The 23,219-nt window shown below is 39.9% G+C and overlaps 1 protein-coding gene across 5 annotated transcripts in view; it reads right to left on the bottom strand.

Moving 5' to 3' along the window:
- Positions 1–3,947: 3,947 nt before the first annotated feature.
- The window catches only part of BBS5 (Bardet-Biedl syndrome 5), a 47,023-nt gene continuing 27,751 nt past the window's right edge, over positions 3,948–23,219 (bottom strand). For all 5 annotated transcript variants that reach the window (XM_058664592.1, XM_058664593.1, XM_058664594.1 and 2 more), the window contains 6 exons: positions 20,469–21,590; positions 16,680–16,837; positions 16,451–16,558; positions 10,585–10,770; positions 8,881–9,027; positions 3,948–4,279 (listed from right to left, as the gene is read on the bottom strand). In XM_058664592.1, coding sequence (XP_058520575.1) covers positions 4,168–4,279; positions 8,881–9,027; positions 10,585–10,770; positions 16,451–16,558; positions 16,680–16,837; positions 20,469–21,590 — 1,833 coding nt within the window. In that variant the 3' untranslated portion in view covers positions 3,948–4,167. The remainder of the gene's footprint in view (positions 4,280–8,880; positions 9,028–10,584; positions 10,771–16,450; positions 16,559–16,679; positions 16,838–20,468; positions 21,591–23,219) is intronic.

Raw genomic sequence — 23,219 nt, 5'->3', positions numbered from 1 at the left:
GAGCTGAGAAGCCACAGGGAGGGTTTAAGTAGGAAATGAAATGAACTCACGTTTTAATTGCATCACTCTGGGTGCTGCCCTGTTGAAAGGAGGGAAGAATACAGCAGGGAAAATGTAAAAGCAAACTATAACAAGGTCATTGCTATAGCCCAAATGAGAAATGGATAGTAGTTTTGAGAGAGCAGAAGTAGAGATAAGTAGATATGGTTGGGTTTTCGGAGTATTTGCAGGGAAAGGCAGCACAGCTTGTTCACTGATTGGATATAGAGTATGAGAAAATCAGGAGTCAGGGATAATTCTGAGTTTTTATCCTAAGTGTGTAAAAGGGTTTTAATTTGCCAGTAACTGAGACAGAGAAGTCTATGGGAAAGCAAGAAGGTGGCTGGGGCATGGGGATGTGTTTGTTTTAGACATATGGAATTTGTGTCACCTTTTAAACACATAGATATTAAATGCAGAATTGAGTGAATGGACTTTTGGAGATCAGGAGGGAGATCCAGGCTGCAGATATAAATTTGGAATTTGGAACTTGGTGTTGGTATTTAATGCCACAGGACCAAGTGCAGTTGTTTAAGATGTGGTTAGAGAAGAGTGGGAAGCAGGAGAAGGGCAAGGACTGAGCTACAGGGCTCTCCAACCTTAAGACACGAAGAGCAAGCAGCATAATAGGAGACATGGGCAGAGGTGGCCAGTGTGTTAGCAGGAAGAGTCATCAAGGCAGTGAATACACCTGAGAAGCCAAGGAGAGGAAGCATTTCAAAGAGGAGCAGGTAAACAGCTCTGTCAGATGCTGCTGGATAGGTAAGACGGGAACTGGGAAATGTCCATGATATTTAGTTACATGAAGATCACTGGTAATCTTAAGAAGCGTAGTGTGGATCAGATGGAGTTGTGAAAGCTTGACTGAGCCAAAACAGAGACATGAATTTTCTTCTAAATGGAAGCAAACAAATGGGTGGTAACTGAGTGGGACAATCTTCATCTGGCCTGATTGTACACTGAAGATACAAGGATTTTTTTTTGGTCTTATAGCACATTTGTTCAATAAAATAGCTGTCAGAGTCCTATTATATGATATAATCCCAAGCCTTTACTGTAAGAACAATATGGCAGAAAAGCCATAATCTAACCACCTCATTCCACCTGATAGGGTGGGAAGTTAAGTGACCTCTGAAATTTGACTATTTTAGACTCCATGACTTTCTGGGTTTACTGTGACATGTAGTTGGTAGCCAGAGTGCTTCCTATCGTAAACACAGCTTTAAAACATGTGACCTATATGTAATTTGCTGCATAGACTCATGGTTTAGGCTTAGATGAGATATGTTTGCTATAGATTTGATATAGCCAATGAACTTGCATGACTTGAGCCCTCATACTTAATGGCCTTCAGAATGTGAATGTCACAAAACTTTTTGTGAAAAACACTAGAACAGCAAACAACTGAAATTCATCCTCCCTCCTGAATTTCCTTAAGATATTCATTTGTGTAATCAGATATGTTGAAGTCTGTGTTGAATTATGCATGTTCATGAATGTGTCTTATTTCTTAAGCAAATGATGCTGAGAAACAAACCCTTGAATAAAGTTATAATATTTTCATTATGTAACTTCTAAAATGAAATAATTAGACTGCTGAAAGTAATTGAAAATCATTTATTGTATACTTGATATACATGGAAATCTTCAAACACCTTTTTTATTTTAATTTTTAATTTTATGGTACAATTCCGTATAGTCTGGGATTCCCCCTGTAAACTCTCACTCCCCCCGATTGATTTTCCCCATATTGTTACAACAGTATAGTCCTTCATAAGGAGTTATAATAAACAATTTTTCTAACTTTATTTTTGTTTGTGAGGTAAGGGGACAGAGTGCCCATCTGCTACTCATGCCCTAAGTGCTTGCCTGCAGTGGCCCACCCTGAAGCCAGGCATTGGGGACACAATCCAGGTCTCTCATGAGTGGCAGGAACCTGCGTGCTTGAACCATTACCTCTACCTCCCAAGGGAACTTGAGTCAGCAGCCAGAGTGCCTAGCAAACCTGGCTGTTCCTACATGTGATGTGGGTGTCCCACCTGGCATCTTCACTGCTGGGCCAAATGCCTGCCCGTGAAAATCGTGAATAAATGACCTTGACATACCTTTCACTCACCGTGGCACATAGTCTAATTTGTCATGTACCATGTCTCTTACTCCCCTTTCTCTAGGTACCTTAATCAAATAGTTTTCATTTTTTTAAAATGTGTGTGTTTATTTTAGTCATTTGAAATCTGACTTCTGTCCGTTTGTTCATTCTCCAGATGCCCACAGAAATTAGGGCTGGATCAGACCCAAGCCAGAAGCCTGGACTCAGTTCAGGTCTTCCATATAGTAGTAGGAACACAAGTACTTAAACCATCATGAACTGCCTCCCCAGGTGTGCATCAGCAAGAAGCTGGATTGGAACTAGAAAAACCAGGGATTGAACCCACCACTGATATCGAATGTGGACGCCCTAAGTGGAAAACTCCTAATGGTCTTTGTGTATGTAGACTTACATTTTTACTTGATGAATTTTCTATCTAAATAGCTGGACTTCCAACAGAAACATTTTTTTTTTTTTTAGTTAAAATTCACAGACCATAAAATTCAACCTTTAGAATAATACAGTGGTTTTTTAATATGCTGTGTGATCACCACTTTTTCTGGAACATTACTATCTTCACCTAAATAGACATTGTAAAAAACATTATTTTTATAACTTCATTGCATATCTACATAGGTCAGTATTCTCTCCCCAGACACAGCTTCTAACCTGATTTTATAGTAAGTATTTCTTGCAGGTTTATTAACCCTGGTGTGCATCTCCCATCCTCTGCTTCTTTATATCTGTCTGTTTAAGTGACCTTCTCCACTCCTTCCTGTAACAGCTTAACTGCTGAAGAACTTGTAGGGTTCCCCCATGGGATTTGTTGATTGTATGCTGATGGTGTAGTTCAGATCAGTAGTTTTCAATACAGAAAAGTGGTAAGAGCCAAAATAAAACTGATTTTTTTTCAATGTATTTCCGTATTTATGATGGAGAATCTGAACACATATCTGTTCTTTATGTTGGTATTTGACAGGTAATCAGAGAATGCTCCAAATAAGTCACAAATCAGGACTTTCTTAGAATGTGGAAGGATTGAAGTCCAACTTACGTCAATGACCCACAAGTTACTGTGCTGAGATAAAGTGAGGGTTGGTTGTTGATGTGCATAGAGTTGAATGTGGTGGTTATGGATCGATTGAGGATTCTGCTTACTGTATACATGGGGAAGAAACACTGAATATAGAGCCTCATGTCCCCAAATGGAATACAGTTATCATTTTTGCAATCATAAGTTTACCAAAGAAATAGCCCTTCATGGAAAGTACAGCTAAAAATTAAAGCAATGAGTATATACCCTCCTCCTCATTACCCGAAGTGCCCCGATGTATGTCCCTGCAGCTACAGATCTACCCATTTCCTGTTGTGCACCCCCATCCACCTGCCTCAGATACTGTAGTTAATGGCTTGAAGACTAATTATCAACTAATCTTAAATTTAACCTTTAAAAAAGTTATTTGGAAATCCATATGTTAGTGTCGCAAAAAGAATGGGGAAAAAGAAAGGCTGTTTGGATTTAACTACCTTTACTTAGAGACTTTTCCCTTCCAATGAAACCCTTTATTACACTCTTTTCACAGCAGTCCCAATGTCTTTATGGCACATAATCTTTAATACAACACACAGGATTAAGCATGAGGAAAGGTTTTTTGATTAAACACTTAAAAAATGTGGATGTACTTCTTGAATTCCATTTGTAATGCAAAAAACAAGTATAAAAGTATCCCAATACAAAGGAAAGAATTGGCGAATGACTCAGTTTAGGAATTTCTTTTTCAATCCATTGAGTGAGACAGATTAAAAAAGAATGAATTTGTTCAACTGTCAATTTAATTCCTTATTAGAAAAATGGATTTAAGCTCTGATCGTCACACTGGAGAGTGTGACCTTGAAGTTCGGATTCTCCCTGCTTAGGCATTAACACCGAATAATTTCCACATGAATCCCTGTACATGCTTTAAAAAAAAAAACAGAATAAATTAAAGGCCTGATAACCAAAGAAACTACATCCCAAATTATTAGGTTTTGTCACCTTTTTATAGTTTTGACAGTTTGAAGAGATTTAAACGTGTTGCTAGGCAACTAGCTCCTGAAGCATAACGTATCTCCTTCAACATCCCAGCCCATTCTTTTTTATCATCTTCATACCTGAGGGGGGGAAACAGCAATAATCAGTTTTGAGTAGTTTTATAGCATTCCATGTGTTCAGTAAACAAATGAAAAAAACCCACCAGCTTCTACCCAGAGGAGGGGACACCTGTGTGGTATAACAACTTTGACTTTTTTTTTCTAAAAGACACATTCTTCAAGCGAGCAAATGCTGGAATGGTTGTCACAGAATGTCAACTGAATTCCCAAGGAGTTCAACCTTCTCTGAAAATCAAGACTGTCAAGTAGAGGAATAACGGACAGGGAAACAGGCTATTCCTTTAATGTTACAAAATGGGGAAGAGACTGAGTTTACTTATTTCATTTGCTCCCATACACTAGTGCTTAGCATTGCACCTGATAAACAGTGATCTCTGAAAAAAAAATCTGTTCCCCTTTCTCCCCCCCATTTTTTTTAATAAAGATTTATTTTTATTGCAAAGTCAGACAGAGAGGAAGATCTTTCGTCCATTGATGCACTCCCCAAGTGACCACAATGGCTGGTGCTGCACCGATCCTGAACCAGGAGCCAGGAACTTCTTCCAGGTCTCCCACGTAGGTGCAGGGTCCCAAGGCTTTGGGCTGTCCTTGACTGCTTTCCCAGGCCACAAATAGGGAGCTGGATGGGAAGTGGAGCTGCAGGTATTAGAACCGGTGCCCATATGGGATCCTGGCATGTTCAAGGTGAGGACTTTAGCCATTAGGCTACCATGCCGGGCCCCCCTTTTTATTGTTTCCTTCTGAGAACTAAGAGTTACATTTTAATATAAAAATTTTATTGGAAAGTCAGATTTACAGAGAGAATTAGAGATAAAGATCTTCTATCTGCTGGTTCACCCCCCCAAGTGCCCGTAATGGCTGGAGCTGAGCCAATTTGAAGCCAGGAGCCAGGAGCTTCTTCTGGGTCCCCCATGGGTACAGGGTCCCAAGGCTTTGGGCCATCTTCCATTGCTTTCCCAGGCCAGGCAGGGAGCTGGAAAGGGAATAGAGCAGCCAGGACACGAACTGACTCCCATATGGGATCCTGGCGCATGCAAGGCAAGGACTTTAGCCACTAGGCTACTGCACTGGGCCCTAATCCAAAATTTTCTAAAAAATAATCACCAGGAGTGGGCATTTAACCTATCAGTTAAGATGCCCGTTTCCTGGATCAATGTGTCCAGGTTCTATACCCAGTTCCATCTCCTGATTCCAATTTCCTGCTAATGTGGATGCTGGGAGGCGACAGTGATAGTTTAAGTAATTCAGTTCCTGCCACTGTCATTGATAGAGTTCCTGGGTCTTGTTTTTGTCCCCAACTAAACATAGCTGTTGTGGGCATATGGGAAGTGGATCAGTGAATTAGATCTCTCTATATATGCCTTCCAAGTGACTGATATTTTAAAATTATTAGGGCCCGGTGTGGTAGCCTAGTGGCTAAAATCCTTGCCTTGAATGTGCCAGGATCCCATATGGACGTTGGTTCTAATCCTGGTAGCTCCACTTCCCATCCAGCTCCCTGCCTGTGACATGGGAAAGCAGTCGAGGACGGCCCAAAGCCTTGGGACCCTGCACTTACGCAGGAGACCTGGAGGAAGTTCCTGGCTCCTGGCTCTGGATCAGCTCAGCACCGGCTGCTGTGGCTGCACGGGGAGTGAATCAATGGACGAAAGATCTTCCTCTCTGTATATCTGACTTTGCAAGAAAAATAAATAAATCTTTTAAAAATATTTAAAAAATATTAATTGGTATCAAAGTTATGAACTTAATTTGATCAGCACTCCAAAATTAATTTTATGTAATTATTACCCATTGATTAAAAAAATTGACTTACTTATTTGAAAGGCAAAGAGAGAGATAGAAGAAGAGAGTGAAGGACAGGGGAGGAGAGAGAGCGAGGGAGGGAGAGAAAGAGAGAACCTTGCATCCATTAATTCCTTCCCTAAATACTTGCGACAGCTAGATCTAGGGCAGACCAAAGCAGGGCACCAGCAGCTCCATGTGGGTTTCCCACTTGGGTGACAAGAACCAAAGTACTTGGGCCATAGTCTGCTACCTCTAAGGTACCTTAGCCGGAAGCTGGATAGAAAATGCAGATAGAAGAGAAGATAGAAGACATTTAAGCAACAGGATTTTGGATTTAAATGTGGCTTAAAAATGTTTTTTTCCTGGCAGTCATATTTTTAATTTCAGTCCTGTCAATCCTAAATTATGGAGTGATCACTGTGAAAAAAATGTGAGAAATGAAATATTTTTGCACATGGCTGTAACAGAGCCTATTGATTTAAAATGTGATGCACTGGCTTTCATATCCCTATAGGGATAGATATGGCTATGAGCTTCAGTGCATTTGAGAATCTTCTGAAACTTCCAAAGCCCCAGTCATATCCCAAACCCGCTAAAGCCTACAGTAAGGGTGGGATTGAGGCAGTGGTACCTTTCAAAGCTGCCAATGACCCCAATGTGCAGGCAGGTTTGGGAAGCATTGTCTTGATAGCAAAATAAACCACAGTCAGAAAGTTGCTCTCAGCAATGTACGGGCCCCTTGTTTTTTGCTGTGCTGTCTACACCTACCTCATGCCATGGCTAGGTGGCTTTTGTCTACCGTTAGGAACCAGAGCGGATCAAATGAGGATCAGGTAACAGCACAATTCCTTAACAGCAGTATTACTCCACTTGGCTGTCCGTTAAAATCGGCTGTGAAGATTTTAGGAAACAGGCCCTACCTCCAGAAACCTGTAATTGGTCAATGCTAAGGCCCAGGAACTGATAGCTTTTAAGCACCTATGCAGGGAGAGCACTGGGCAGGCTGGTTTAGAGTGCCACTTAGGACACCAGCATCCCATATTGAGCTCCTTCACTTCTGATCCATGACAGGCAGCCAGGCGGATCACTCAAGTTCTTGGGTCCCTTGTGAGAGACCTGGATTGAGTTTTTGACTCCTGACTTCAGCCTGGCCCAGCCCAAGCTGCTATAAACATTTAGAGTTGACTACTGGATGGAAGCTGTCTCTGCCTTTCTAATAAAATGAAAACAAATACTTTTTTTTAAAGGCATCTGAGACAACAGGAATGTACAGTCAGGACTGAGAAGCTTGGCCCATTGACCTGAGATATATAACCCTGTTCTTCAAAATCCCTACCTTCCCAGCTTAACAGCATTTACTCTCTCTTTTTGTGCTTCCAGGTTTTCTCCATATCACTCTCTTGCTAATTGTAAGCCTCTTTGCTCCTGAAAAAAATTTTTTTTCTCTTCTTCTATTTTTGGAAAAAATCGCTAGTAAGCAATTTCCTTTTATAACCACTTTTTTCTTTGCCTCTCACAGCTAGTTATTTTTACCACTTAGGGAAATAATACCCAAATGCAAAAAAAAAAAAAGTTTATCAGCCTTCCAGTTTCATAGCTAAGGATAAAGCACCTGCTGATTCTGAAATGGAGGGAAAAGTTGAGCCACTCTCAAGTCTTAGTGGAAGCCATCACTCATTAGGCATATGGGATACTCCTTCAAAGATGTAGCTAAAAATATGCAAACCAGCCACTTTGAAATCTTGCTAAGATGCAAGTTCTGATTTGTTATATCTGGGGTAGGGCCTGGGATTCTGTATTTCTAAGAAGTTCCCAGGAGCTGATATTCTGCAGACAAATGGTGAAGCTCTGGATAATCTGATGGCAGGTCAGCTAAAAGCAGCCAGCTTCGCGTGAGGACTGGCCTTTAAAGTGACAGGTAAAGCATGAGTGTCATGGTTTCCAAGTGAGCGTGCTGCATGGACTCAACTTATGTTCACCTCTGACACCTAAGGTCTACCTTCTGTGGACTCAGAGTAGGCACAGAGCCTGGGCTGAGGGCTGCAGGGGCGGTGGGGCAGCACATGTGGTCTGGTGCTAAGGAGGAATCTGAACACTGTGCCTGATGGTGCGACTGCACAGCACAAACTCGCCATCTCTGCCCCGAGGCTTCCTGGATGCACTCGTTTCCACAGAACACTCACTGCATTAAGCATTGTGGTAAAACACACCCCCCTGCCCACTTCAAACATTCCTTTTTTTTTAGGCCTAAGCAATAATTGCCAAGTGTCATATTTGGGAGAACTGCTCTGTACCTATCTGGAGGTAAAATGGATTGTTACTTTTACTTTTATTTTGTTTTTTAAACCCTTTGTTAACTGACTCCTCAAACAACTGGAAGATCATTTAAATTCAATCCAAAGCAGTATTAATGATTTCATGGAAAACTATAAAAGAGGTTAAATTTTTTTCTTTTTCAAAATTCTATTTTCTTAGGAACTAAGTGACTGGTGGAAAGGTAGGCAGCTTTCCCTTTACTGGATACCTACTGTGTTGCCTATTTAGAACTGGAATGGAGACTGGAAGATTACTACTCCAACTCTCATCTTATTGATTGAAAAAAAGGTCCACATAAGTTCTTTCCCAAGCTCATACAGCTCACTCGAAGCAGTACTTGATCAAGTATATAGCAAATGTAACTTTTGAAGTATTTGGTTTACAAACAATAAATAGATTGTATATTGGGGAAGTTTGGCTTATTAGTTACTAAGAATTTTTGCTCAGTTTTCATTTTTCTCAATATCTGATTTCTGCAAACTGGAGCAAAGAGAACTTACTTCCATATGTCATTGACTTCAGTGGGTGCAAATTCTTTAGACTCCAGTTGAATCATAGCAAAACCACCAATGGCATACAGGGATCCAGCCAGGCTGACCAGACTGATGGAGCTTCTTTCTTGGGGAAATTCAGTCATCACTTCCCATCTGGGTATTGTTGAAAATACAGCAAATGGAAAACTTAATTGTAGTTAATGAATAATTATAGGAAATAATTTTTAAATCTAAGTAGCTTAGTCATCTAAAAGTAGACTGTTTGTGCCTAGAAAATGTTTTAAATTTGCTTAATTTGAAAGGTACAATAATTACACTAGATATAAGGCCTTCAGTGAACCACTCTGAATGTTTCATCCCTTAGCCTCTTGAGCCGTGGTTTCCAAAGTACTTGTTAAACACAGTGGGTTCTGTGGTACTTACAGGGTTCCTGAACTCCCAACCTGCCTCTGTGTTATATTGAATTTGAATACTAATGTAAATATTTAGAAACTTAATTTCAAGCTTTTCTCAAGAAACATCCAATCCTTTGTAATAGAGGCACATGATAAGGTTTAGAAGTTAAAGATGGAAAATTTATTTTTCATGATTCATAATTTCTATTATAAAGGATTAAAGATAATTAAAAAAATATTAACAGCCTTCTGAAATAGGACAGCTGAAGATAAAATCAAGGAAAGTGGTTGCAGGTTTCAGGAAGGAGTTAGACATGTGCTAGGTCTCTGTTGCATTACCCTGACATTGTGGTGGGCCTCAGACTTTTGCTTTGAACCTTCTTCTCTCAACTCTCTTTAACATAAAGATAGTATATGTACATTATAGTACAGAAAGTATGGAACGTGCACAAGAAAACAAATATCCTCATTATTCTAGTTGTCAAATATAATTATAAGCAACATTTTGTGTAGCTTTGTCTTTTTTAGAAAAGCATATAAGTATTCATACATATGGATAAATCTAGGAATAGAGGATTTACAATTTTGTGTGCTGCTTCTGTAACTGCTTAAATCAAGAGCACCTAGGAATAGTCTTAAAATATTTTTAGTGCTTTTAGGTTCTATTTAATAAGAGAGCCTAAAAGAGGTTTTTACTTTGCTTGTGATTTTCAGACACTGAAGAATTCTGTAGTCAGGCATACATAGTTTCTAAAAAAATGTAATAACAGTGCTCTGATTTTAATTCATTGCCAAAATAATATTCAAGTATATACTCCTCTAGAGGTGTGAACCCAAAGATTTGAAAAAGATTAATCTTATATAAGAATGGCAAATATTTGTCATATTGTCATTAAAAGCTTAAAAATAAGTTTCAACAAAGGCATAAAAAGCACAAAGAAACACATCAGTAATAATTAAGATGTTTTCATATTCAAAGAACTGTATTTCCAATTGAAAAACTGTAGAGATGTGGCTATCTGTCTTTATGTATGTAATTAATCAGAAGTTATACCACTGCATGACTACATTCACAAAGTTAGTGACAAGTAGGGACAAGCACAGCACAGCTACATGAACTTGAGGGTCACGTGCTCCAACTTACAAACACACAGCATGTCGAAATACTGGGATTTTTACTCCCAGAAGCAGCAGAAGAAACCCTGGGCAAAGTACTTCTCCCTGCCCCTGCCCACCATGTCCCAGCTCAGTTTCATTTCTGTCAGTTAACAGTTACAATGCACAGCGGCCCCTGCTGGGAGCCGCAGCCACTCACTTGTTGGTGGTGAGGTCAAAGGCCTCCACTGAAGCTGAAAGGCCGTCCTCTGTGACTCCTCCTGCGATTACAATTTTCCCCTTGTGGACCGCCACCCCGAACATGGAGCGTGGGGTTTTCATGGGAGCCAGGTCCTTCCAGTCTCCTTTTTTGGGATTGTAGATAAACACCCTGTTTGTACACTTTCTGTAAAGAAAAAAGACAACAAATGTCCATGTTTAAGATCTTTTCTGCAAAGCAACCTCTAGTAAATTGGCCTTGCTTCTCCTCATGAATTAGAGAGTGTTAACAGAAGACCAGAAAAATGCCACAGAATTCTTAAGGGCAATATCTGCTGCTAGGCAAAGGACAAATATGGTATTTTATGAACTCATTGTTCCCCCAGAAGGTAGGGTACCTTAATATCTAGGCAACTGCTTAGAAGTCCAGGGACAGTAGATTGTAATCCTATCTGACCTGAAATTTAATAGGAAACATTGTTTTTATTCTGAGTTAAAAATATCACAGATCCCTTATTATGCCTCAATAACAAGAAATACTAGGTTTATTATTTCATTATTTGAATATATTAGGAATGAAAAAGTTAACTTTTTGATTAGGTGGGAGCCTGGCAGGTTAAGCCACAGCTTTTGATGCTGGCATTCTACATCTGTGTATCTGTTGCTTCGCCTCCCATTTAGTTTGCTGCCAATATGCCTGGGAAGTCAATAAAAGATGATCCAAGTGCCTGAACCCTTGCCACCCAAGCCATGGGGGAGATCTGATGGGGTTCTAGGCTCCTGGCTTTATTGAGGCCATTTGGACAATGAGCCAATAGATGGAAGATCCTCTAACTTTCTTATCAATATATCTTTCAAACAGGTTTTTTAAATAATCATTGTAATAATAATCAGATGCCAATATACCTATTTTATATTTAACTAATAAGATCTCATTTCATTTACCATTAATATACTACTGTATTTTAAGAAATGTTGGACTCAGCCTGTGTGGTAGCCTAGTGGCTAAAGTCCTCATCTTGCATGTGCTGGGTTCCATATGGGCGCAGGTTCATGTTCCAGTTCATGTCCCAGAGAGCTTCCCATCCAGCTCTCTGCTTCTGGTCTGGGAAAGCAGTTGAGGACGGCCCAAATCCTTGGGACCCTGCACCTACATGGGAGACCTGGAAGAGGCTCCTGGCTCCTGATTTTGGATTGGCTCAGCTCCGGCCATTGTGGCCACCTGGAGAGTACATCAACGGATGGAGGATCTTCCTCTGTCTTCCTCTCTGTATATCTGACTTTCCAATAAAAATAAATAATAAATCTTAAAAAAAAAGAAATGTTGGGCTATGTATTAGACAACTAGTTATTTGAGTTGATGCATAAGGAGTAGTTTTATATGCTGAATGTTACCAGAAAATGTTGGGCTCATCTGAATTATGTTCTTAGTAAAGTTATGTATGGTTCAGTGATAAGAGTTCAGAATTCCAAATAACCAATTAACTGTATGTATTTATTAATGGCAATAAAGAATCACCCCAGGTTTTTGTGAGGGCAGTTTTTCTCTTGATGCTTTTTTTGGTATAATTTTGGTTTCAAGAGATGTTGACTTTAGGGAAAGTCATTAAAAATTTTTAAAAAGATGTATTTTTACTAGAAAGGCAGATTTACAGAGGGAAGGAGACAGATTTTCCATCTGCTGATTCACTCCTCAAACAGCCCCAATAGTAAGAGCTGAGCTGATCCAAAGTTAGGAACCAGGAACCTTTTCCTGGTTTCTCATGTGGGTGTAGGGGCCATCCTCCACTGCTTTCCCAGTCCATAGGCAGGGAGCTGGATGAGAATGGGAGCAGCCAGGACACAACCAATGCCCATATTGGATGCCAGTGCTATAGGAAGAAGCTTAGCCTACCACACTATGGCACCAGTCTCTTAATCAGAAAGGGTCAGATACCTGGAGTAGAAGCATTTCCCTAATACTTGACGACAGGTATCACTGGGAAGTTTCTTGGGGGTCAGTGTTAGTGGCATAACAAGTTATGCTGCCACCCACAACAGTGGCTCTCCATATGGATGCTGGTTTGAGTTCCAGCTGCTCTTCTTCCAATCCAGCTTCCTGTTTGTGTGCCCAGGAAAGCAGCAGAGGACAGCCCACATGCTTGTACCCATATGGGAGACCCAAATGAAACCAATCCTGGCTTCAGCCTGGCCCAGTGATAACTATATGGTGAGTGAACCAGTGGACAGCAGATCCCTGTCTCTCTCCCTCTCTTTGTAATTCTACATTTCAAATAAATCTTAATTTTAAAAAAGCTTCCTGATAAAAACGTGATACAAAATAATTCCCTCCAAGTACATTAACTGTAATTTATGCAATTCAGTTCTAACTCTTGGATAAAGAATCATTCCAAATTTTTTATGTTGACCTTTATTAAGAAATGCTGTTTTGCTTAATCATATTGTTATTATATTCTTATGACAAGACCCACATGCTTCTTACTGACATATCATTTTCCTAGTTACTAATGCTACTTGGAGGAAACAATTTAAATCATTTTGGCAGGGTTCCTATGTTTCCAAAGTCATAACACTGCTTAATGGTGATTTTCTATTCTACTCACTTAGAAAACATGCTCAAAATAAGATCTGACACTAAGTGATTTGTAATATGCATTCCTTTAAATATTGATTTGATGGGAATAGCTGAAATAAGAAAGATACCAAAATTTTTAGTACAGTGTTGTTGAATATCAACAGATTATGTGAAAATAATTGATTTAAAGAATTACATGTATTTAAGAGAGAGGGTGTGTGGGAGAGGGCAGGTGAGAGGAAAGAGAAAGAGAACTCCAAGTTGCTGTTTCACTCCCCAGATGCCTGAAATGTCCACAGGACTGGGCTGGTATGAAGTGGGGAGGTGGGAGCTTAGTCCAGATGTCCCATGGGGTAGGCAGGAACTCAGTGAACTGAGCCATCACTGTTGCTTCCCAGGCCTGCATCAGCAGAAAGCTGGAGTCTGGAGCCAAATCAGAAGTCGAGAACAGGCATTTCAATACAGACACAAATGGCTTTATGGAATCTTTTTTTTTTTCTAATTGTTATTGCAAATAGAGATTTCCAGAGAGAAGGAGAGACAGAAAGATACTCTGTCTGCTGGTTCACTCCCCACGTAGCCTCAATGGCCAGAGCTGAGCTGATCTGAAGCCAGAAGCCAGGAGCCTCTTCCAGGTCTCCATGCAGGTGCAGGGTCCCAAGGATTTGGGCCGTCCTCTACTGCTTTTCCTAGGCCACAAGCAGGGAGCTGGCTGGAAAGTGGAGCTGCCAGGACAGGAATTGGTGCCTATTTGGAATACTGGCACATGCAAGGTGAGGATTTAGCCGCTGAGTGCTAAAACATTGTGCTGGGCCCTTAATGGGCACCTTAAGTGCTAGGCCAAACAGCTTCCCCAAACCATTGCTTTTTTTAAAATACGTTTTCCATGTAATATTTGTCATTTTAATGGGGTAATCATCACTAATGATTAACTCTAGCACATTTCCATAGTTTATTCTCCTTTCCTTCTTTGTCCTGATGGAATCCTTTCCCAGAATGGACATCCCTGGTAACTAAACAGCCTGGGCAAATGATGACAAACCAAACCAGGCAGTTTTCAGGGGCAGGAAATTCGACTTTACTTGCTAAACTATAGTTGCTCATTTAACAGAAAGGCAGTATGCTTGGTTAATGGCCTGACTGACTCAGGAGCAGTGAGATGCACTTCTCAGTCTTCTAAGATCATTTATAATTACTTAACCCTTGAGAAGTGCCTGTATACAAAGTTTGTCCTAAAACTTTATCCTGGGCCCAGTGCGGTAGCCTACTGGCTAAAGTCCTTGGCTTATACATGTTGGGATGCAATGTGGGTGCCTGTTCTAATCCTGGCAACCCTGCTTCCCATCCAGCTCCCTGCGTATTTTGGGGGAAAGCAGTGAAGGATGGCCCAAAGCCTTGGGACCCTGGACCTGTGTAAGCTTCGGATCAGCGCAGCACCGGCCGTTGTGGCTGCTTGGGGAGTGAAGCAATGATGGAAGATCTTCCTCTCTGTCTCTCCTCCTGTCTGTATATCTGACTTTTCAATAAAAATAAAAATAAATCTTAAGAAAACCCGAACTTTATCCAGGCTTTCTCACAAGAGCCTAAGTACCAGTACCAACAGCAGCAAGTGTCTGTTCTGGTTGATCAGCCACCATTTTTGAAATTATTAAATATATTGAATATCATTTCTGTCAGTCAATGTGTAAAACATCGCTGAAGAAAAACTGCCCTCTTACCAATCTATACTTCTCAGTTTCAGTTTGACCTATCCAGTTTCCATCTTATTAATATAAACTGCAAATCCATGATATTTTTAGTACATTATTATCTTTGAAGATATATTTTAAATGTCACATTAAAAAGTACATAAGGGGCTCGGCAGCGTGGCCTAGTGGCTAAGGTCCTCGCCTTGATCCCATATGGCCACTGGTTCTAATCCTGGCAGCTCCACTTCCTCTCTATCTCTCCTCCTCTCAGTATATCTGACTTTGTAATAAAAATAAAATAAATCTTAAAGAAAAAAAAAAAGAAACCATTGAATTTGCCTGGACAATAAGATGCTGGACTCTATGCTTGATATAAGCTTGCAATGAAAGAATCTTGACTGAATTTGAAATGTTAATACAACAATAAGATGGAGGAATCTACCATGGGGGGAGGGTACGGGGAGGGGTTGGGGGATTCCCAGAGCCCATGAAACTGTGTCACATAATGCAATGTAATTAGTAAAAAATATATTAAAAAAAAAAATCTTTAAAAAAAAAAGTACATAAGTTTTTGATCTGCTTTTGGCAAAGCGAATCAGCCAATTCTGTTTTACATAGTGAACTACAATTACAAATCAGTGATTTAAAGCACTTAATGGTGTTGCAGTCAGTATTGTGGCACAGCAAGTAAAGCCCTGCCTGCTCCATTGGCATCCCATATGGGCACCAGTTCAAGTCCTAGCTGCTCCACTTCTCACCCAGCTCCCTGCTAAGGTGCTGGGAAATCAGCAGGGATGGTCCAAGAGCTTGGGCCCTGCACGCATGTGGGAGACCCAAAGACGTTCCTAGCTTGTAATTTCAATCTGGCCCATCCCTAGCCATTTCAGCTATTTGGGGAGTGAACCAGCAGATGGAAGATCTCTCTGTAACTCTAAAAAAACCCAAAACCAAACTTGATTATGCTGCTAGATGCTGCTTTTCCCACATAAGAAAGCTTATGATTGAGCTTACCAAATATGCTTGGTGCCTACACATTTATTTTAGCTACTTCTGAATGCTAAATTTTTAAAAAAAGATTTATTTTTTTTTTATTGTAAAGTCAGATATACAGAGAGGAGGAGAGACAGAGAGGAAGATCTTCCATCCGATGATTCACTCCCCAAGAGACCACAACAGCTGGTGCTGTGCCAATCCAGAGCCAGGAGCCCAGATCCTCTTCTGGGTCTCCCACGTGGATGCAGGGTCCCAAGGCTTTGGGCCGTCCTCAACTGCCTTCCCAGGCCACAAGCAGGGAGCTGGATGGGAAGAGGAGCTGCCGGGATTAGAACCGGCGCCCATATGGGATCCCGGTGCATTCAAGGTGAGGACTTTAACTGCTAGGCCACTGTGCTAGCCTCATGAAAGCTAAATTTTCCCTTTGGAAATCATTTATAATAATTCGCAATAACTTTTCAGAATGCTGTTTTAAATTTTACCTTCCATACATAAAGAATGGGATCCAAGTCACATTTCATGTTATAGATCCAAGTGCAAAGAGGAAGAAACCCTTGAAATAAAAAAAAAAAATCACTGGTATATATACATTAAGGTTTCAGGGTACTTACTTGTCATCTGTCTTTCCTCCTAGACAATATATCATCCCTTTATGTGAAATCACATTATGGCCATAGACTTTGATAGGAAGTTTTTTTACTTCACTCCATTTTGCAGCCCTAAAATTAGATAATAGGATGTAAATGCTTTTAGTAAATCTAAGGATGAGAAAATAAGAGTGTGTTAATAGATGCTCACACACTCAAATGTTTAGGGAGCAGGAATGTCATGCCAACTTACGCAGGATCGTAGCACAGGACTGAATCCAGTGAGGCCTCTGTCTGAAGGTCTTTGCCTGCAACTACATAGATTTTGTCATCTACCTCTCCCAGACCAAAGAGACACCTGGCAGAAGGCAGAGGTGGAAGTCCAACCCACTCAGAGGCTATATTATCAAGCTGGAAGAAAAGAAGAAGGAGATGAGGAAGTGTGGAGCTCATTAGAGGAAAGTTACAGGGGTGCTACAAGCGAGGCTATGCTTTATGTTTAGGATTCATTAAGATCGTCGAAGATCTCTCAAGGAAAATAAAATTACAATCTCAAAATATTAAATTGCAGCCCAAAATTCCCAATAAGAAAGCTGGGACTACCACAAAAGGTTAGTGGCAACCAGACATTTTTCCCTTTTCTTACTTTGTTCAGCTTGAAACAAGAAATCCTAACACTTTGAGGACACTGGGGAGAGAGAAATTATCACAGAGGGAGGGGCACGGTATGCGAATGACCCCTGCATGCTAAATTTAACATGATCCCAAGCCAGCACTGGGGACAGCTGGACCTGTCTGTCGCTCAGTCCTCAGACAACTGGGACGTTAGGCAGTATTTTCTTTGAAAAATGTTGAGGTTTACCTTGTTTTGTTTTTAATTACAATACAAGCAGGTGTTAATGTCAGTTTCTTGATCTTTCCTTTGAGTCATTTGAAATACTTTTTTTTTTTTTTAGTTCAGGCAGTTGTAGCTTTTCTAGGTTTTACTGGTGTCACTTCTGCAACCTCTCTGTGGCCGTCCCAGGGCCCGTGCTATGGAATAGGTGATCCTGGCTCCCTTCTGTTCCCATAGCACTCACTGCTAATCATTTTAAGATTTTTCTACTTTGCATTTTTGGACACCAAGCCATGCACAGTGCTAGGGAGTCTAGCTGCATTCTTGTACTACTTCAAGTTAGCAGAAGCAAGCAGTGAAATTCAGATTTGGTGGATACCAGGAATAGGTGTGGACATAAAAGGCTGCTGTGCAGAGAGAGGTGTCTGAGGAACCTCAGCTAAACAAAGCACTGACTAACGAAGAGGGCTTTACCCTCCATACTTGCACTGTTAGCTCTGATTGCAGTTGCATTCCGCATCTATCTAGCCTTACTGTAGTTTTTTTTTTTCTCCCAACTGCCTTTTATTTGTCTCTTTTTTATATTTTTGTAACAGATCCTCAAAACTGCACATCTTTATGAAGTGCTATGTGATGTTTTTGTACATGTATACATTGTGTAGTGTCCAGTCAGGTCAATTATATGTATTTTTTTTGTTTTAAGTCTTGAAAAAATTTATTTTAAAATATAGTGTACATTACAGTAGAAATAACAATGAACACAGGGTTTTGGCTCTGTATCAAGTGTTGCCATAAATGCTTTACTTGGGTAGTCCTCCAGGACAGACACTTTATCATCCCCATTTTACATACAGGGAAACTGAGGCACAGATGGATGAAATCATTGTCCCAAACTCACATTCCATAGTTTTTCTTAAAAGTGGAATAGCATACATTTTAATTCTAGAGCCACATTGCACAACAGTTTCCACCTTCCTCAATTACTTCTTATTGGGCCTTTTCTATAGCATATGTCACAGTAGACTGCCTGTCGGGCTCTTTGATACATGAGCTGTCCAGCTATTCAACTTCATTGTTTAAAAATAGGATTTGGACCTATTAAAATCTGGCGCTGTTGAAACTGGTATGGGGATAAAACCCTTAAACCTCATTCTACTAAGAACTATCTCAGTTTTTTTAGAACATATAGTAAACATCAAGTTACTACTAAATTAATATATATAAAACACAATTAGGAAAATACAAAATCTGGATTTTTTTACCCCAATAATGTGTGAATCACAGATTTTTCTTATGATCAGGTGTTTTCATCTTGCCATCTTGTTCTATTATTTGTGTCTTTGACAAGTAGCAAGAAATGGATAGAAATAGGGAGGTGACCTTCCAATTCTGTGTACTGTTTTTTTGGTAGGTATAAAGAATGAAAAGTGGATTCCTTGAGCCAGAAATGAGAAACCAAGTCAGAAAAGTAAGGGTAGTTTTAGAGAGATGGAGTATGTGGTAGAAGAGACTTGGATAAAGATGAAATGACTAGGGTCTAGATTGTGGATATATTCAATAAGTTAAATGAAAAATAAAAAATAAACTCTAGGAGGAGTTATTTCATGGCTAGAACTATTGCTTGTGTGTATGATATCCACGTATCTGTTTGTCTTGCAATATTTTTACTTTTGGATATCTGAAGGAGCTTCAAAAACTCCATGGAAAATGAGTGTTATGAAAAAAAACACTATGTTTGGATCCATTTTTGTTTTTTTGCTCCAAAACAAACATTTTAATTACATTTCTCACAAGTATTGTGAAGAACACTTGTATTTATAGCTTTTCTTAAAGTCAAAATTTTTACCTTTTTAAAATGTATTGAATTTAAAATTATGATTTAACAAATTTTCTAGGCCAATGTTTAAATACTTATAACACTTTTCCTAGAAACTTTGAAAATTAACATGGTTAATATGTATTACAACTCCACCTTTAAAGATTAGAAAAAGCTGATTAAAGGTAGTATTTTGTGAATGCACAGTAGTCACATACTTTGAGAGCATACAATGGCTGTACTTTGACATTCTACACTAGCTTATCTTCGGCCATTCCTGCTCAAGTGCCCCGAAGCTCCAGGCCATGATTAGCCATGACCTAAACCAAATCTGAGCTAGTTGTAAGCTGCAAAATACTGGTATTGGCATTACTGAAGATGAAGGTTAAGCCACTGATTCCTGCATACACTGATAAAGTGCAAGATGTTGATAATGTGATACAGAGATCCTCTAAACAAACAAACATACAATTTAAAGATTCTTAATTTAGGTGGATTTATATATGTATATTTAAATCATTTTACTTATGTAAAGTAAATAAATTCTACGTATTTTACAATACAGATTTAGGAGCATAGTGATACTTTCCAACCTACTGTAGATTAAGAGTTGTAATACTCTAAGCACAACTCCAGTCCCAGTAAACATGTTAGCATAAACTCCTAACAGTAATTCAAATTAAAAAAACTTGTGTGCTGTGTTGCCTAGAGAATAATCCAAAGTGTGTAGAATGTGTACACAGGTTCTTATCTACATTTTAGGCATAATTGTGAAAGATTAGGGACTTCAAATCAATCCTAGGAAACTTGGAAAAAAGTAGGAAGTCTGATTAATGATTACTTCTTTGCGATGTGTGAAGTATGAGATACTTGAAAAAATTCATAAAAGTTTGAATTAAGTTTTGGTGCAAAATTTTTTTCCTTGCAATTTTTTATAATGTGCATTTAAATTTTTTAATTTTGAATTTTATGATACAATTCCATAGAGTCTGGGGATAATGTGCATTTTCCATGAACCTTTTGAACTTTTTATATTGATTTAGGGAGAGATACCAACACTACTCTTCAGGTAAGTGTACAAGATTAAATTTAGGGCTTTGAAGGATTACTGTCACCCCATCAGCTATAACACAGCATTTTGGGCAAAAGAGTATCAAGAAAAACCTTGAGTTGTGAGTTAAGCATTAATTAGAATCTCATTCGTCACTGATCCTCTTACTAAATCTGACACATAGTTAAATGCAGGATTTCTCTCAATCTTCCAAGTAGGAAAGTGGAAGCAACTTGGATAGGCTATCAAATAGAAGCAAATTCAAGCAGCCCCAATAATCCACAAAGGGCCAAGTGGGGCAGCCCGCCCTCTCTGCCTCTGTAAATGCAATGCTTCTTACCTGGAAGAAGTATGACTGTAGGGGCTGATCCTTGTTTTCTTCGTCCACGTACAGCCCTCCCACCACAAACACCTGATTCTGTTGGGTAACGATGCTGGAATGATTTCTGGGGATCTGCTCAGCCAGGGCAGTCAGGTAGCACTCGTTTTCTGTGGGATCATAAGCTACCGCAGCCGTGTCGTTCACCAAAAGGATAAGGTCTTTGACGAACATCCCGTGCCTGGGAATGTCATTCAGGTAGCCAGGAAGTAAATCTTCGTCGCCAACATCGCCATTCACCTCGCCAGCCCCAGTCTTCTCTGCGTTTTTGCTAGGTTCTGGGAGTTTGCCTGCAAAAGCATCTTTGAGAATTTTAATTTTTTTCTGGAGTTCTGGGTTGCTTTTAATGATATCATCTTTCTCAACATGATCTTTAAAATATTTTTCTGTCATAAGGCGAAAACGGATACAATCAAATACCTCATTCAGACTTTTCACCCTGTTTTCTTTGTCTGTTCGCACCCATTTCATCACTGCCTCAAAGACGGCTTCTTCCTTTTCTACGTTTAGACCGTCATTCGAAATGACCGAGATCAGCTCCTGGGGAGACAGTTGCATAAAGTCCTCTTCCTTACAAATCTGTACAAAGCGATCAGACACAAATTCCCGGGCGGAAATGGCGAGTCGCGGGCAGTCCAAAAGCAGTCCTAATCTTAGGATGGCTAGACAGTTGCCAGGAGCGAGCCTTTTCTGAAGATAGGAAACACACACGGTGAACACCGAGGGTATCTGAAAGCGGCTGGCCAGTGCAAAAATATCCTGCACGTTTCCGTCATTGAGATCGATACTGGCCGAGTACAGGTACTTGATAATTAAGTCGAGCACCGCGGGATCCACATTATCCAGCACGACCTCCTTTTTCTTCTCCTCCTCGATGTCAGATAAGAAATACTCCCGGAAGTAAGGGCTACAAGCTGACAGAATCAATCTGTGGCAAGGAAGACTTTTGTCACCTGCTTTGAGGGTGCAGTCGATGAATTTTTTGTCATCCAGGAGATCTTTTAGACCATCCTGAAGAAGGGTGGATTGGTAAAGCCGCAGTTCCTCTGCGAGTTCCCGCTGGGAATCCATTCTGTGAGTAACCTGGGTAAGGAAGGGGACACTGAAAGCCTTAGCTGCTTGCAGCACACAGGTCTAGCTGTAAAAAGGCAGACCAGTGAGCTTTGCCCAGCCTGAAGCCTTTGCAATTTAATCCCACCAGCTAAATATAGATCCCAACTCTAACAAGGGGAATTTAGGAGAGCTAGTTTGGAAAGAAGAGTTGTTCTTGCAGCTGTTGTAGATTGAAAGTAACAACTGGAACTTGTGATCACCAAGGAAACGGCTAAGAAACAAGCATTCAAGTGAAGGGCAAAGCTCTAACATATATAGAACATTAGAACGATGAGCTAATCAAGGCTACTAAGAGTGTTTACTGAACTCACAGAAAAATGAATCGTAAGCCTGAGTCACTCCTCTAAGATTGGTCTAAGTGGCAAGCTACTTGGCTCTCCACATTCATGATGAAAAGGTCAAGAATGAGAGGTGAATTCATGTGAACACTCATAAGTGAGATCCCTTTTCCAGTCATCCTTACACACATTTTATTTTCTGCTTAAAGCAGTATGACAAGGATTTTTCTTTTAGGATTGGGGAACAGTTACTATAATTATAGTTGCCTAAAACTTTAAAAATATACCTCCTTTATAATTGAAATAATAATGAGAAATTTATAACTTTCTAAGACACTCTCAATTATCTTTATTCTTAAATGGAGAAACTATAAAATTACGCAACTCATTCGTACTTTGCCTTGCTGTACAAAGGACTGGATGTGGCAAGCAATAACCAGGCAAAGAGCAGCTAAAAGTCAAATCTTGGGAGAGAAAAAACTCAAACAAATATGACCACTACATTCTGTGCTTTTAAGTGGTGAAAATGATCTTGTATTAATTACGTTGAAGATCTAGAAATGTAACTCCACAAGAACTGTGCCATCACAGCAAAATCAGAATGGACTGCTACCTCATCCACAGAGTTTGGAAAATGGGATTTTTTCTTTCTTTTCTTTTTTTTTTTTTTTTTAACAAATGATACATAGCTAGAGTCATAGATTGCTGACTATGAGAAACTGTTAATTATGGAATGCAGAAGTTACGATTTGAAAGAAAAATCCATTCCTTATAGATAATATGTGATTCATGAAATGCTTCATTAATCCATCATATTCTGACTGCGGTGGGGCTAGAAAACACTGCAACAGCAAAGGCTGGTATTTATAAACATGACCAAAGAACACAAGGTCTGTGAAGATAGGGACTCCCCTCCCTCCCCGCCCGAATGATTTTAGTTAATGCTACAGTCTCAGGGCTTTGTGGGTGCTTGTTGAATGGATGGATGTCTCCAGATTGGTGAGCTGTGTATGAGTGTTTCTGAACTTCAGCAACGCTGTGAGGAAAGGCCTCTTCGTTTTACATCACCATGAGGTCAGTGGTGCTGTCAGCTGCTAAAGCTAAACAGCTGAAAGAGCTCATTGACTCTTTTTCCATTTATAGATGCCACTAAAGGTTTTAACGCACCAGAGAAAACAGCTGTTACCTTGTTTAAACAATAAATGACTCAGTTCTTTCTACATGTAACACCTAACATTTGAAAAGATGAATGAGTCACGTGCAAATACCATGATGTGACATTGGAGCTTATTCCTTACTAGCTGCCAATCTGTAAATGTGT

This window comes from Ochotona princeps, chromosome 5 (genome assembly GCF_030435755.1).
Source record: "Ochotona princeps isolate mOchPri1 chromosome 5, mOchPri1.hap1, whole genome shotgun sequence".
Taxonomy (NCBI): domain Eukaryota; kingdom Metazoa; phylum Chordata; class Mammalia; order Lagomorpha; family Ochotonidae; genus Ochotona; species Ochotona princeps.
Note: the sequence above shows the minus strand (reverse complement) of the source record. Positions and strands in the feature narration are given on the sequence as shown.